The 16,456-nt window shown below is 52.3% G+C and overlaps 1 protein-coding gene across 1 annotated transcript in view; it reads left to right on the top strand.

The window, feature by feature from the left end:
• agap1 (ArfGAP with GTPase domain, ankyrin repeat and PH domain 1) overlaps window positions 1-16,456 on the top strand; it is a 198,894-nt gene that overhangs the window by 119,608 nt on the left and 62,830 nt on the right. Inside the window, exon 11 of the mRNA XM_034182035.1 lies at window positions 11,719-11,929. Within this exon, the coding sequence (XP_034037926.1) occupies window positions 11,719-11,929 (211 nt within the window). The remainder of the gene's footprint in view (window positions 1-11,718; window positions 11,930-16,456) is intronic.

Genomic DNA, 16,456 nt, shown 5'->3' with positions numbered 1-16,456 from the left:
TGGTCCCTGTCCCACTAGGGGCTCTGTTTGGTGTCCGTCCCACTGGGCTCTGTTTGGTGACTGTCCCACTGGGTCCTGTTTGGTTTCTGTCCCACAGGGGGCTCTGTTTGGTGACTGTCTCACAGAGGGCTCTGTTTGGTGACTGTCCCACAGGGGGCTCTGTTTGGTGAATGTTCCACAGGGGGCTCTGTTTGGTGAATGTCCCACAAGGGGCTCTGTTTGGTGTCTGTCCTACTGGGTCCTGTTTGGTGACTGTCCCACAGGGGGCTCTGTTTGGTGAATGTTCCACAGGGGGCTCTGTTTGGTGAATGTCCCACAAGGGGCTGTGTTTGGTGAATGTCCCACAAGGGGCTCTGTTTGGTGTCTGTCCTACTGGGTCCTGTTTGGTGTCTGTCCCACAGGGGGTCCTGTTTGGTGTCTGTCCCACAGGGGATTCTGTTTGGTGTCTGTCCCACAGGGGGTTCTGTTTGGTGACTGTCCCACAGGGGGTTCTGTTTGGTGACTGTCCCACAGAGGGTTCTGTTTGGTGTCTGTCCCACAGAGGGTTCTGTTTGGTGTCTGTCCCACAAGGGGTTCTGTTTGGTGTCTGTCCCACAGGGGGTTCTGTTTGGTGAATGTCCCACAGGGGGTTCTGTTTGGTGTCTGTCCCACAGGGGGCTCTGTTTGGTGCCTGTCCCACTGGGTCCTGTTTGGTGCCTGTCCCACTGGGTCCTGTTTGGTGCCTGTCCCACAGGGGGCTCTGTTTGGTGCCTGTCCCACAGGGGGCTCTGTATGGTGCTTGTCCCACTGGGTCCTGTTTGGTTTCTGTCCCACAGGGGGCTCTGTTTGGTGACTGTCCCACAGGGGGCTCTGTTTGGTTTCTGTCCCACAGGGGGCTCTGTTTGGTGACTGTCCCACAGGGGGCTCTGTTTGGTGAATGTCCCACAAGGGGCTCTGTTTGGTGTCTGTCCTACTGGGTCCTGTTTGGTGCTTGTCCCACTGGGTCCTGTTTGGTGCCTGTCCCACTGGGTTCTGTTTGGTGTCTGTCCCACTTGGGGTTCTGTTTGGTGCCTGTCCCACAGGGGGCTCTGTTTGGTGACTGTCCCACTGGGACCTGTTTGGTCCCTGTCCCACTGGGACCTGTTTGGTCCCTGTCCCACTAGGGGCTCTGTTTGGTCCCTGTCCCACTAGGGGCTCTGTTTGGTGTCTGTCCCACTGGGTTCTGTTTGGTGTCTGTCCCACTGGGGGCTCTGTTTGGTGACTGTCCCACTGGGTCCTCTGTTTGGTGCTTGTCCCACTGGGTCCTATTTGGTGAATGTCCCACTGGGACCTGTTTGGTCCCTGTCCCACTAGGGGCTCTGTTTGGTGTCCGTCCCACTGGGCTCTGTTTGGTGACTGTCCCACAGGGGGCTCTGTTTGGTGACTGTCCCACAGGGGGCTCTGTTTGGTGAATGTTCCACAGGGGGCTCTGTTTGGTGAATGTCCCACAAGGGGCTGTGTTTGGTGAATGTCCCACAAGGGGCTCTGTTTGGTGTCTGTCCTACTGGGTCCTGTTTGGTGACTGTCCCACAGGGGGCTCTGTTTGGTGAATGTTCCACAGGGGGCTCTGTTTGGTGAATGTCCCACAAGGGGCTGTGTTTGGTGAATGTCCCACAAGGGGCTCTGTTTGGTGTCTGTCCTACTGGGTCCTGTTTGGTGTCTGTCCCACAGGGGGTCCTGTTTGGTGTCTGTCCCACAGGGGGTTCTGTTTGGTGTCTGTCCCACAGGGGGTTCTGTTTGGTGACTGTCCCACAGGGGGCTCTGTTTGGTGCCTGTCCCATAAGGGGTTCTGTTTGCTTCCTGTCCCACTGGGGGCTCTGTTTGGTGCCTGTCCCACTGGGGGCTCTGTTTGGTGACTGTCTCACTGGGTCCTGTTTGGTGCTTGTCCCACAGGGTTCTGTTTGATGACTGTCTCACTGGGTCCTGTCTGGTGCTTGTCCCACAGGGGCTCTGTTTGGTGTCTGTCCCACTGGTTCCTGTTTGGTGACTGGCCCACTGGGTCCAATTTGGTGACAGGCCCACTGGGTCCTGTTTGGTGACTGTCCCTCTGGGTCCTGTTTGGTGCCTGTCCCACTGGGTCCTGTTTGGTCCCTGTCCCACTGGGGGCTCTGTTTGGTGACTGTCCCACTGGGGGCTCTGTTTGGTGTCTGTCCCACTGGGGGCTCTGTTTGGTGTCTGTCCCACTGGGGGCTCTGTTTGGTCCCTGTCCCATTGGGTCCTGTTTGGTCCCTGTCCCACTAGGGGCTCTGTTTGGTGTCCCTCCCACTGGGTTCTGTTTGGTGACCGTCCCACTGGGTCCTGTTTGGTTTCTGTCCCACAGGGGGCTCTGTTTGGTTTCTGTCCCACAGGGGGCTCTGTTTGGTGAATGTCCCACAAGGGGCTCTGTTTGGTGAATGTCCCACAAGGGGCTCTGTTTGGTGTCTGTCCCACTGGGTTCTGTTTGGTGTCTGTCCCACTTGGGGTTCTGTTTGGTGCCTGTCCCACAGGGGGCTCTGTTTGGTGACTGTCCCACAGGGGGCTCTGTTTGGTGAATGTCCCACAGGGGGCTCTGTTTGGTGACTGTCCCACAGGGGGTTCTGTTTGGTGACTGTCCCACAGAGGGTTCTGTTTGGTGACTGTCCCACAGAGGGTTCTGTTTGGTGACTGTCCCACAGAGGGTTCTGTTTGGTGACTGTCCCACAAGGGGTTCTGTTTGGTGTCTGTCCTACAACAGGGGGCTCTGTTTGGTGACTGTCCCACTGGGTCATGTTTGGTGACTGTCCCACAGGGGGCTCTGTTTGGTGACTGTCCCACTGGGTCCTTTTTGGTGACTGTCCCACTGGGGGCTCTGTTTGGTGTCTGTCCCACTGGGGGCTCTGTTTGGTGTCTGTCCCACTGGGGGCTCTGTTTGGTGCTTGTCCCACTGGGTCCTGTTTGGTGACTGTCCCACTGGGTTGTGTTTGGTGACTGTCCCACAGGGGGTTCTGTTTGGTGACTGTCCCACAGGGGGTTCTGTTTGGTGACTGTCCCACAGGGGGTTCTGTTTGGTGACTGTACCACAAGGGGTTCTGTTTGGTGTCTGTACCACAGGGGGCTCTGTTTGGTGACTGTCCCACAGGGGGTTCTGTTTGGTGACTGTCCCACAGGGGGTTTTGTTTGGTGTCTGTCCCACAGGGGGTTCTGTTTGGTGTCTGTCCCACAGTGGGTTCTGTTTGGTGTCTGTCCCACAGGGGGCTCTGTTTGTTGACTGTCCCACAGGGTGCTCTGTTTGGATGACTGTCCCACTGGGTCCTTTTTGGTGACTGTCCCACTGGGGGCTCTGTTTGGTGCTTGTCCCACTGGGTCCTGTTTGGTCCCTGTCCCACTGGGGGCTCTGTTTGGTGACTGTCCCACTGGGGGCTCTGTTTGGTGTCTGTCCCACTGGGGGCTCTGTTTGGTCCCTGTCCCATTGGGTCCTGTTTGGTCCCTGTCCCACTAGGGGCTCTGTTTGGTGTCCCTCCCACTGGGTTCTGTTTGGTGACCGTCCCACTGGGTCCTGTTTGGTTTCTGTCCCACAGGGGGCTCTGTTTGGTTTCTGTCCCACAGGGGGCTCTGTTTGGTTTCTGTCCCACAGGGGGCTCTGTTTGGTTTCTGTCCCACAGGGGGCTCTGTTTGGTGAATGTCCCACAAGGGGCTCTGTTTGGTGAATGTCCCACAAGGGGCTCTGTTTGGTGTCTGTCCCACTGGGTTCTGTTTGGTGTCTGTCCCACTTGGGGTTCTGTTTGGTGCCTGTCCCACAGGGGGCTCTGTTTGGTGACTGTCCCACTGGGTCCTCTGTTTGGTGCTTGTCCCACTGGGTCCTATTTGGTGACTGTCCCACTGGGACCTGTTTGGTCCCTGTCCCACTAGGGGCTCTGTTTGGTCCCTGTCCCACTAGGGGCTCTGTTTGGTGACTGTCCCACTGGGTCCTGTTTGGTTTCTGTCCCACAGGGGGCTCTGTTTGGTGACTGTCTCACAGAGGGCTCTGTTTGGTGACTGTCCCACAGGGGGCTCTGTTTGGTGAATGTCCCACAAGGGGCTGTGTTTGGTGAATGTCCCACAAGGGGCTCTGTTTGGTGTCTGTCCTACTGGGTCCTGTTTGGTGTCTGTCCCACAGGGGGTCCTGTTTGGTGTCTGTCCCACAGGGGGTTCTGTTTGGTGACTGTCCCACAGGGGGTTCTGTTTGGTGACTGTCCCACAGGGGGTTCTGTTTGGTGTCTGTCCCACAGAGGGTTCTGTTTGGTGTCTGTCCCACAGGGGGTTCTGTTTGGTGTCTGTCCCACAGGGGGTTCTGTTTGGTGAATGTCCCACAGGGGGTTCTGTTTGGTGTCTGTCCCACAGGGGGCTCTGTTTGGTGCCTGTCCCACTGGGTCCTGTTTGGTGCCTGTCCCACTGGGTCCTGTTTGGTGCCTGTCCCACAGGGGGCTCTGTTTGGTGCCTGTCCCACAGGGGGCTCTGTTTGGTGTCTGTCCCACTGGGGGCTCTGTATGGTGCTTGTCCCACTGGGTCCTGTTTGGTTTCTGTCCCACAGGGGGCTCTGTTTGGTGACTGTCCCACAGGGGGCTCTGTTTGGTTTCTGTCCCACAGGGGGCTCTGTTTGGTTTCTGTCCCACAGGGGGCTCTGTTTGGTGACTGTCCCACAGGGGGCTCTGTTTGGTGAATGTCCCACAAGGGGCTCTGTTTGGTGTCTGTCCTACTGGGTCCTGTTTGGTGCTTGTCCCACTGGGTCCTGTTTGGTGCCTGTCCCACTGGGTCTTGTTCGGTGCCTGTCCCACTGGGTCCTGTTTGGTGCCTGTCCCACTGGGTCCTGTTTGGTGACTGTCCCACAGGGGCTCTGTTTGGTGACTGTCCCACAGGGGGCTCTGTTTGGTGCCTGTCCCATAAGGGGTTCTGTTTGCTTCCTGTCCCACTGGGGGCTCTGTTTGGTGCCTGTCCCACTGGGGGCTCTGTTTGGTGCCTGTCCCACTGGGTTCTGTTTGGTGACTGTCTCACTGGGTCCTGTTTGGTGCTTGTCCCACAGGGTTCTGTTTGATGACTGTCTCACTGGGTCCTGTTTGGTGCTTGTCCGACAGGGGCTCTGTTTGGTGTCTGTCCCACTGGTTCCTGTTTGGTGACTGGCCCACTGGGTCCAATTTGGTGACAGGCCCACTGGGTCCTGTTTGGTGACTGTCCCTCTGGGTCCTGTTTGGTGCCTGTCCCACTGGGTCCTGTTTGGTGCCTGTCCCACTGGGTCCTGTTTGGTGCCTGTCCCACTGGGTCCTGTTTGCTGCTTGTCCCATTGGGTCCTGTTTGGTGACTGTCCCACTGGGTCCTGTTTGGTGCTTGTCCCACTGGGTACTGTTTGGTGACTGTCCCTCTGGGTCCTGTTTGGTGCCTGTCCCACTGGGTCCTGTTTGGTGCCTGTCCCACTGGATCCTGTTTGGTGCTTGTCCCATTGGGTTCTGTTTGGTGCTTGTCCCACTGAGTCCTGTTTGGTGCTTGTCCCACTGGGTCCTGTTTGGTGACTGTCCCACTGGGTCCTGTTTGGTGACTGTCCCACAGGGGGCTCTGTTTGGTTTCTGTCCCACTGGGTCCTGTTTGGTGCTTGTCCCACTGGGTCCTGTTTGGTGACTGTCCCACAGGGGGCTCTGTTTGGTGCCTGTCCCACTGGGGGCTCTGTTTGGTGACTGTCCCACTGGGTCCTGTTTGGTGACTGTCCCACAGGGGGTTCTGTTTGGTGCTTGTCCCACTGGGTCCTGTTTGGTGCTTGTCCCACTGGGTCCTGTTTGGTGACTGTCCCACTGGGTCCTGTTTGGTGACTGTCCCATTGGGTTCTGTTTGGTGACTGTCCAACAGGGGGTTCTGTTTGGTGACTGTCCCACTGGGGCCTGTTTGGTGACTGTCCCACAAGGGGTTCTGTTTGGTGTCTGTCCCACAGGGGGTTCTGTTTGGTGAATGTCCCACAGGGGGTTCTGTTTGGTGTCTGTCCCACAGGGGGCTCTGTTTGGTGCCTGTCCCACTGGGTCCTGTTTGGTGCCTGTCCCACTGGGTCCTGTTTGGTGCCTGTCCCACAGGGGGCTCTGTTTGGTGCCTGTCCCACAGGGGGCTCTGTTTGGTGTCTGTCCCACTGGGGGCTCTGTATGGTGCTTGTCCCACTGGGTCCTGTTTGGTTTCTGTCCCACAGGGGGCTCTGTTTGGTGACTGTCCCACAGGGGGCTCTGTTTGGTTTCTGTCCCACAGGGGGCTCTGTTTGGTTTCTGTCCCACAGGGGGCTCTGTTTGGTGACTGTCCCACAGGGGGCTCTGTTTGGTGAATGTCCCACAAGGGGCTCTGTTTGGTGTCTGTCCTACTGGGTCCTGTTTGGTGCTTGTCCCACTGGGTCCTGTTTGGTGCCTGTCCCACTGGGTCTTGTTCGGTGCCTGTCCCACTGGGTCCTGTTTGGTGCCTGTCCCACTGGGTCCTGTTTGGTGACTGTCCCACAGGGGCCTGTTTGGTGACTGTCCCACAAGGGGTTCTGTTTGGTGCTTGTCCGACAGGGGCTCTGTTTGGTGTCTGTCCCACTGGTTCCTGTTTGGTGACTGGCCCACTGGGTCCAATTTGGTGACAGGCCCACTGGGTCCTGTTTGGTGACTGTCCCTCTGGGTCCTGTTTGGTGCCTGTCCCACTGGGTCCTGTTTGGTGCCTGTCCCACTGGGTCCTGTTTGCTGCTTGTCCCATTGGGTCCTGTTTGGTGACTGTCCCACTGGGTCCTGTTTGGTGCTTGTCCCACTGGGTACCGTTTGGTGACTGTCCCTCTGGGTCCTGTTTGGTGCCTGTCCCACTGGGTCCTGTTTGGTGCCTGTCCCACTGGATCCTGTTTGGTGCTTGTCCCATTGGGTTCTGTTTGGTGCTTGTCCCACTGAGTCCTGTTTGGTGCTTGTCCCACTGGGTCCTGTTTGGTGACTGTCCCACTGGGTCCTGTTTGGTGACTGTCCCACAGGGGGCTCTGTTTGGTTTCTGTCCCACTGGGTCCTGTTTGGTGCTTGTCCCACTGGGTCCTGTTTGGTGACTGTCCCACTGGGTCCTGTTTGGTGACTGTCCCACAGGGGGCTCTGTTTGGTGCCTGTCCCACTGGGGGCTCTGTTTGGTGACTGTCCCACTGGGTCCTGTTTGGTGACTGTCCCACAGGGGGTTCTGTTTGGTGCTTGTCCCACTGGGTCCTGTTTGGTGCTTGTCCCACTGGGTCCTGTTTGGTGACTGTCCCACTGGGTCCTGTTTGGTGACTGTCCCATTGGGTTCTGTTTGGTGACTGTCCAACAGGGGGTTCTGTTTGGTGACTGTCCCACTGGGGCCTGTTTGGTGACTGTCCCACAGGGGGTTCTGTCTGGTGACTGTCCCACAGGTTTGTTCTGTTTAGTAACTGTCTCACAGGGGGCTCTGTTTAGTGAGTGTCCCACTGGGTCCTGTTTGATGACTGTCCCACAGGGGGCTCTGTTTGGTGCTTGTCCCACTGGGTCCTTTTTGGTGCCTCTCCCACTGGGTCCTGTTTGGTGACTGTCCCACAGGGGGCTCTGTTTGGTGTCTGTCCTACTGGGTCCTGTTTGGTGCTTGTCCCACTGGGTCCTGTCTGGTGCTTGTCCCACTGGGTCCTGTTTGGTGCTTGTCCCACTGGGTTCTGTGTGGTGACTGTCCCATTGGGACCTGTGTTTGGTGTCCGTCCCACTGGGTTCTGTTTGGTGACTGTCCCACAGGGGGTTCTGTTTGGTGACTGTCCCACAGGGGGCTCTGTTTGGTGACTGTCCCACAGCGGGCTCTGTTTGGTGACTGTCCCACTGGGTCCTGTTTGATGACTGTCCCACAGGGGGCTCTGTTTGGTGCCTGTCCCATAAGGGGTTCTGTTTGGTGCTTGTCCCACTGGGTCCTGTTTGGTGCCTGTCCCACTGGGTTCTGTTTGGTGCCTGTCCCACTGGGCTGTCCCACAGTGGGTTCTGTTTGGTGCCTGTCCCACAGGGGGCTCTGTTTGGTGCCTGTCCCACTGGGGGCTCTATTTGGTGACTGTCCCACTGGGTCCTGTTTGGCGACTGTCCCACAAAGGGGTTCATTTTGGTGACTGTTCCACTGGGTTCTGTTCGGTGACTGTTCCACTGGGGGTTCTGTTTGGTGCCTGTCCCACTGGGGGTTCTGTTTGGTGACTGTTCCACTGGGGGTTCTGTTTGGTGCCTGTCCCACTGGGTCCTGTTCGGTGACTGTCCCACAGGGGGTTCTGTTTGGTGCCTGTCCCACAGGGGGTTCTGTTTGGTGCCTGTCCCACTGGGTTCTGTTTGGTGACTGTTCCGCTGGGGATTCTGTTTGGTGCCTGTCCCACTGGGTTTTGTTTGGTGACTGTTCCACAGGGTTTTGTTTGATGTCGGTCACTTATTGTTCAGTCCTGTTTTGATGAGGCAGGTTTGTTCTTTCTGGGGAACCGATCCAAACCCATCCACAGTGAGACTCTTTGTGTCCACCCGTTTGACCCCACTGACCCTCATTAACCTCTGATGTAGAGTGGAGGTCAGCTTCCTGATCAGCGGTGACCTCAGTGGAATGTGAGCGATGGGTTTGCAGCTGCAGGTGGAATGATAACGTTGCTCACTGACAGACCGTCTGTCTCCCTCAGTCAGCCTCCTCTGCTCGTGTCCTTCTTTGCTCTCCTCTACCTGCGTGACGCTGCACCTCCCCATTCTAAATTTAAAACAGCACTGTTGTTCGTTTGTGCCGTAAATGTTTTTGTTTATGCTGTTAAAGCTTTTGAGTCATTCAAAAATACATTTTCTGACCCATGACATCACTCAGCCACACTCCCACCCACCCCCCACCCCCATGTCCAAATCTCTCCAAACTGGTCTCTATCATTTGTGCTGTAGAAATAATTTAACTGTTAACCTGCTGCCTACTTTTTAGACCTTCATGCGCCACCTGCCGCGTCGTGGGTTAAGCGGTTGATGAGTGACAGTCTTTGGTGGTGAGGTTGCCTGCAGCCTCCCGCGGGCTCAAGATTCCCTGCGCAGAGGCAAGAGTCCAGTGGCAAGAGTCCCTGTCTGACAGGCGGGCGCGGGAAATGTGGCGTACGGAATACCACTGGCCCGGCGCAGCCTGGGGGCCTGAGTCCTTCTGATCGAGACTCAGCCCATGGATGGTGTGAGGCCAGTAACCGCTCCTGTTGCACCAGGATCAGGCCTCCCCAGAGTCGGGTTGTTTGGGAATGCAGCCCAAAGCGGGTAGTAAGCTCCGTCTAATTAGTAATATGCTTAAATTCAGCGGGTCATCTCGTCTGATCTGAGGTCGTAGCTGAAAGGTCTTGTTTTTTTTTTGGGTTTTTTTGCACGTTTCCGCTGAGGGGGCTCGCAGTGCTCTCAGGAGGGCAGCAGGGGGAGGAGCGCAGGAGGCTGCAGGCAACCCCACCACCGGAGACCGTCACGCATCAGCCGCGTAACGCACGACGTGGGCAGGTGGTGCACAGACATCTAAAAAGTAGGCAGCAGGCAGTTAAGCAAATGATTGAACAGCAGAAACGAACAGCAGTGCCATTTTAATATTTTGGATGGGGGGGCAGCTTCACGCAGGTCTCTCCTCTCTTTGATCTGTCCATTCTTTTTTCCTGCAGAACATTAAAAACACTGATGTATTTTCTTTAATCCGTCTGTGTGGCGGCTCGTGAGCTTCGTGACCTTTTAAAGTGACTGCGGTTAATTTTCAGATTGATAATGGAGTGGAACGCCTGGCTCCGCCTCGCCACAGGAACTGTTCACACTGTGGAGGCGGCTCTGTCGTCGCCGTCTGATGGAAGCGGCAGATACATGCCGGCTAACATTTAAAGGCTGATTCCATCCTCTGCAGATGCGGCATTCGCGGGAAATGTGCCGCATTGCCTCGGGGGAGTAAATATTACAGAGGGTCAAAGGTCATGCAGCCAAAACCGTTTTCAGATTTCAAGAGGTTAGTTTTTTGCTTCCAGTCTTCCCTCCTTGTCTGAGCCCCGATAAACATAGTCTTTCGGGGTGCAGACCTTTGAGACCAGGTCCAGGTCTGAACCCTTTACCTCCTTACAGGAACTAAGTCCTGTCACATATCCAGAGGTTCCAGGGACCTACAGATCCTCACAGATACACAGTTCAGATACAGTGGTTAGCACTGATGCCTCACAGCAAGAAGGTTGTGGGATCGATTCCCGGCCTTTCTGTGTGGGTTTCCTCCCACAGTTGAAAACCTGATTATTTAGGGTCTGCTCCTTTCTCTGCCCCTGAGCAAGGCAGTGCCTCTACATCTGAAGTTGGTTCCCGGGCCCCGGACTGTGGCTGCACACTGCCCCTAGTGGTTGGATTGTGTCTGACTGTGATTAGGACGGTTACGTGCAGAGGACATATTTCGCTGTATGTATGCAGAATAACAGTAAAGGACTTTATATCCTCTGATCATCCAATAGGAAGAGTTTTGCTTGTGTGTTATGGGACCAGTTTCCCTGTGAGGACAGTCGAGTCCATCGTGTCCACACCCTGTGGGTGCAGCCAAAAAAACAACAAACACTTCCATCACATTTAGAGAAAGTTCTGGTCTGATTGATATGTGGTGAATTCAGTGCTGTCGTCCATGGGTCAAGCAGTATTTTGTTACCAGTTAAGGGAACTAAACAAGACTTACAGTTCCAGCCTCAGTGTACCATGAACTACACAGACATGTATTGTGGACCAGCAGCTGGAGTCAGGTAGGGGTCAGTGAAGGGTCACACAGGGTTCAACATTTAAAACCCCATCATGAGTCTGATCATAACGACTCCAAGAAGGGTTAGTTTGGACTATGACTTAACCTTCTGGAGTTATGGGGTTATAACAGCAAACATGGGGACAAAGGTCAATTTCAGTTTGTACAGGGGTTAAAGGTTAAAGTTACCCGATTTTGTTAAAAAGTGCTGAAATTATTGGTTGCTCAAACAGGATTAATAAAAAGGACTAGTTAGAAAACCATCCCTGGATTCAGTGCTGGACCCTGGACTCAATGCTGGTGCCTGGACCTGGTGCTGTTCCTGGACTCTGAGCTGGTCGCTGGACATGGTGCATTTCCTGGATGCGGTGCTGGATCCTGGACTCTGTGCTGGGCTCTTGACTCTGTGCTGGGCCCTTGACTCGGTGCTGGGCCCTTGACTCGGTGCTGGACCATGGACTCTGTGCTGTTCCTGGACTCTGTGCTGTTCCTGGACTCTGTGCTGGACCCTGGACTTGGGGCTGTTCCTGGACTCTGTGTTGTTCTGGGACCCGAGGTTGTTCCTGGACTCGGTGCTGTTCTGAGACCCGGGGTTGTCCCTGGACTTGGTGCTGGTCCCTGGACTCCCCTGTGGTTGACGTGATCACTGTGTGAGCTCCCTGATTCCGCCACTCAAATACTTATAGATCTAACACCCGCAGCAAAAGAACAAGAACACACCCGGTCTGACTACACCCAGTCTGGCTCAGGTCTAAGACCTGGTCTCAGGCTTTCATGTCCAAGGGGACCCATGAAGACCTTTATGTGTGATTTTTAAGCCTTCCTCCTCTCGTCGTGGCAACCCCTCAGTGGGGAGGAAGCTGGTCTCCCAGATGGGATGGTGGACCCAGACATGACTGAACAGGTCCAGTCTTGATGCACACTGTTTCTTACAGACTATTTCTCCTCTGTGGTGGTCATCCTCTTTTTTCAAAGACTTTCACTCTGGTGTGGATCGTTGCTGGCCAGCTGGTCGGTCCCTCGCGTGCTCTTCTCAGGTCTTCCAGTCAATGGAGCAGCTCTCGAGGTTCTGCTTCAGGAGGTCCTTGTCATGTTTATTCTGTACTGCTGTGGACTGTTTTTCTTCACTCAGCTGGGAGTAGAAGATCTTCTTGAGAATTCAGTTGTCCTCCATCCGAACAACATGACACGCTCTGGAGCTTCAGCCAGGACGCTGATGGTACAGTAGTCTTCTCTCCTGATGTGGAGGATACTCATCAGACAGCAGTGGTGAAACCGCTCCAGTGACTTCAGGTGGTCCAGCTCCCAGAGCAGTACAGCAGGGTTGGTATGATAAACAGCTTTGTAGAGGAGGATTTTCCTCTTGTGTCAAAGGTCTCTGTTGTTGAAAACACAAGTGCAAAGTTGGTGTTGACATTTGGGGACACGTGGCTGCTCAGGGATGGAAAGTTCTCCAGGACCCGTGTGCGCAGTTTGACAGCAGGAAGCTTTGGATTGACCATATTGCGTAGAAGCTGGTACAGGATCCATGTCTTCTTCAGGATTCAAGGACTTTCTTAAGACCTTCTTCCATAAAGGACAACACGCTGCTGTCGTCAGTGCACTGAAGGTCCAGGAGTGGAGTGGCAGTGAGAGGACATTGAGCAACTGGTTTTCTATCTGTATGTGTGTCTGTCGCAAAGCTTGTCAACGTGATAACACATTTCTCTAAATTTGGTATGTAGGTCACTCATGTGTTGCCCCTGGATGAGTTTGCATATGACTGACCATGAGCTGGTTTTCAAGGTCACAGAGTTCAATGTAGGAAATTGCTGGTGAACATGATCACTTGAGAACGAATAACAGCAGGTTCACCAAATCTGGTGTTCCAATAGATGACTCATGTCACCTCACGTTTGCGCAAGACTGACCTTAACCAAGTTGTAAAGGTCACAGGGCAGCAAAGTACGCTCCTGATGAACCTTGCTGGGGTTGCCCATTATCATCGGCCTCACGTCCTCTCTAAGTCCAGGTCCTTCAGGACCCCGGATGATGATTTTATTTTGTCCAGCAATTTTAGCAGCTCATTACTTGGTGGATTCTTTGAGTTAATGAGTGAACGTTCAGAGTGAAGTTGTAATTTTGTAATGAATGTTGACAGAAGAAACACACTCAGCACTTTCTCTTGTTTTTCTGTCATTAAACTATTCGGTAAAATCAAGGTATCGTCTCCATCTGCTAATAGATCCTTTCAAAGCTTTGAAAACAGGTTTGATGGATCTGGATCTCGTCTCCATTTCACTTTTACTTTGTGCTGATTTAGGACAGCCACATGTCCCAGAGTTCCACAGGAGTTCTTGCAGCAAGCAGGAACTATAAGCAGCTGTTTCTGTGAAGGCTCTCAGTTGTCCAGGTGGTTTCCATAGTAGAGAAGCTCGAATCTCTACTATAAGCAGCTGGAACTCTGGGACCAATGAGGACCTTGACAGAGAACCTTGAGCTCCCGGGGACTGAGCGGGCTGGTTCCCCAGGTGCTCTGAATTCTCCTCTGGTTACAGTCTGAAATTTTTAAAGTGTTTCTGCACGATGGCGTGAAAAGGTTCCATCTTCATAGGTTCGCGGGTGGCACCTCGTGGTACTTATTCAGAAAAATAAAAGTACATATTTCTTGTGAGTGAGTTGGAAACAATTATTAATGTTGTAAAAGGCTGCGAATAATAGGAGGAGTAATGACCTGTGTCGCCGAGCAATACTGTGAGCGCTGACATTTAAGGCTTTTAATTTGTGTTACCTCAGGCCCCCTGTGCAACTCACACCTCCCCTCTCATCACACACACACGCACACACACGCACACACGCCCCCCCCACCCAGGTAAACAGTGTGTGTTGGGTTTGTTCTCGTGGTGCGTTAAAGGTTGCCCGTGTCAGAGTTCACAAATTGCCTGAGCGCCACCTTTCTGTCTCTCTGTCTGTCTGAATGTCGCGCAGATGCCGATAGCGGTGGCGGTAATTACCAATCCTGTCTGGGGGGTTCCGTACAAACGTTGGAACAACCCGAGAATGGATTGGGATTGTTTTGTAAATGATTACTCGTGGAGACATTTGGCGTTGATGAGGGCAGGGCTGTAGCTCAGGCTTGGACCAGGACTTTCAGACTTTATGGCCTGGTCACACGGCATACGATGATTCTTGAACGAAGGGAAAAAAGTAAAAAGTCACAAATCATCGAGACAAGGTGGACGAATGAGCTTTTGACTTCCATCACCAGACAGCCTGCGAATCAAGAGCACAAAAGGAACGAAAGAGGAACAAAACCAAACTGAAGCTAACGTTGATCTCCACGCTTTAAACGAAACGCGCCCGGAGCCACTGCTGGAACAGTATGTATCTGTGTCTTGCTCTGCGTTCCAGGACTCGGTGCTGAGACGGAGCTCTGTAGCGCTTGAGTCCTGGTGAAGCTGCAAAGAGAAGCGCGCAGTCCGACCCACTGGAGATCTGTGCGCACGTCAGGGGATCCCTGCTGTGGATGCTCGTCCAGAACAAAAGAGGGATCATCTCCTTCATTATCAGAATCCACACTGTTTGGATCAGACTGACGACATGCTGCGCGCTCTGTCTTGCTCCATTTAAAAAAAAAAAAAAAAAAAAAAAAAAAAAAAAAAACTGAAGCACTTGTTCAACATTCATAAGACACCTTATTTTTACAAAACAAAAACAAAAAAAGGCTGCTGTATCACTGTATTATGTTACTAAGCCATATATATTGATTTATAACAGAAAACTGTCAAAAGGGGGAATAAATATAAGTGTAAAGATGATTTGAATATATCAGAGCAGTAAACTGATCAGTCTGTGTGAACACGCATTGACTCATGTGGTTATTTCCACCAGCTGCAGCTGATCCACAGCATGAATTCTGTCTTCCAGAAAAAGCTCTTTATATAATCATCTGAATCATCTACCTGTTGCCACATGTACAGAAGGGCTGGATTGTCATTCCTATACTCATATTGTTATATTTAATAAAAAATAAGAATAATAAGCGCACGCAGGAGGCGATTGCTGCTGCTGCTGCGTTCAAGTACCATCGGAAATTGCACAACTTTTTTTGTTGTTTCAAATTCAGCAGTTTCTTGTTGCAGGACCGTGGTTTTCATTTTGTTTTTGGTAAAATAATTCATTATATCCACACCAAAAATTAATTCTGGTGTATATAAGGTGCAGTGAAGCAGACCCCCCACCCAGATGAAAAAAAATCCAAGCAAACAGGCTGAGTTTGTCCTGTAATTTCCAATATTACATGAATGCAGCAGCAGCGCTCACAAACTGGCTTCTGTACTGTGTGAAAACATTCAGCTGGTCGAAAGAAGTCAAACTAAATGCTAACATTACAAAAACTAAAGGCCCTGTCACGCCTTGACGATTTAGCCTGTGTATGTCGGACATATTAAAAACTCTGGTGCACACTGTTGTACGTCTAATAAATTAATGCAGCTGTCACACCTTGACGATTATCCAGCGTCTGTTGGGCCAGCCCTGTTTACACCCAGTGGTTCTGGTTGGTACTGCAACGGTGTGATGAGCATCAGAAACAGAGTAATAAAATAATATTATTTTTTTTATTTTCATTTTTCTTCTTGGTGGACCATTTTCATTGTGTACAGAATGCTGATGAGTGGACTGGCTGTGGGGAAACACTGTCGTGAATGAGTGCTGTGACTCTTTAAATGTTTAAAGCGCCGGCTGCTTCCTGATCAGCGCATCTGATCGGACCTGATCATCCGCTGATCAGGTCTGATCAGGTCATCACAGACCTGAATAATGAAACATTGAACGTGATGATTTAAACTTTTAAAGCGCGAGTTGACTGTGATCAGGTGTGATCTGAATGAAGTGCTGTGTGATCTGTCGCCATGGTGATCACCGACAGCCACGGCACTTTAAATGTTTAAACAGCGCATTAATCAGGCGTGATCACCCTGATCGATCGATCAGGTCGTCTGATGATCACACCACAACAACAGCGCTTTAAAAGTTTAAATCATCACAGCGCTTCTGTGTGATCAGACCACAACATGGGCATGAGAAACACACCTGCAGCAGAAAAAAACACAGAGGGACTTGCTTTAAAACACTACGTTTCCAGCCACAAATTAAAGGATTTTCCGAAGTCATTTTCAAAAATCAGGAGCTTTATGTGGATTCATGTCTGTCTGTGATGGTGAATAGGACTGAAATGAACAGGTCAGATTTGCTCCATGTGGGGGTTAATTGTAAACAAAAGCTGTAGCAACTCTTTCCACATGTGGTGAACACGGATCTGACCATGTGACCCCGGCAGCGTCCAACCAGGAACAACCCATGTTTCCAAACAGGAAGTTGTTATGGAGTGAAATAATGATGTGGTTGTCATGGTTATGCTGATGATCTGCAGTAAATATCTGTGGTAGAAATAAACTTAGGAAATGATTTTTACAATTCAGTCAAGCAGAACAAATATGAAATAATCCTCAACCAGTTTTTATTTTTAACTTTGGTCACAAACTCTCAACGACACGTTAACTCGCTGAGTCACTTCATCCATTTTAATAAAATGTAGACTTGTGGGTTTATCTTGAGTCCGTCTGAGATGAGAGTGGGTCGCTCAGAAACCTGACGGATGGACTCAGCTGGACAGTTAGCATGTAGCATGTCCTGTTCACATAACGTGTTTTACTGTTTGTTGACCAGCTAACCCGTTAGCAGGTTCCCTGTATACAGTTGTACC

This window comes from Thalassophryne amazonica, chromosome 1, assembly GCF_902500255.1.
Source record: "Thalassophryne amazonica chromosome 1, fThaAma1.1, whole genome shotgun sequence".
Classification (NCBI taxonomy): Eukaryota; Metazoa; Chordata; class Actinopteri; order Batrachoidiformes; family Batrachoididae; genus Thalassophryne; species Thalassophryne amazonica.
Note: the sequence above shows the minus strand (reverse complement) of the source record. Positions and strands in the feature narration are given on the sequence as shown.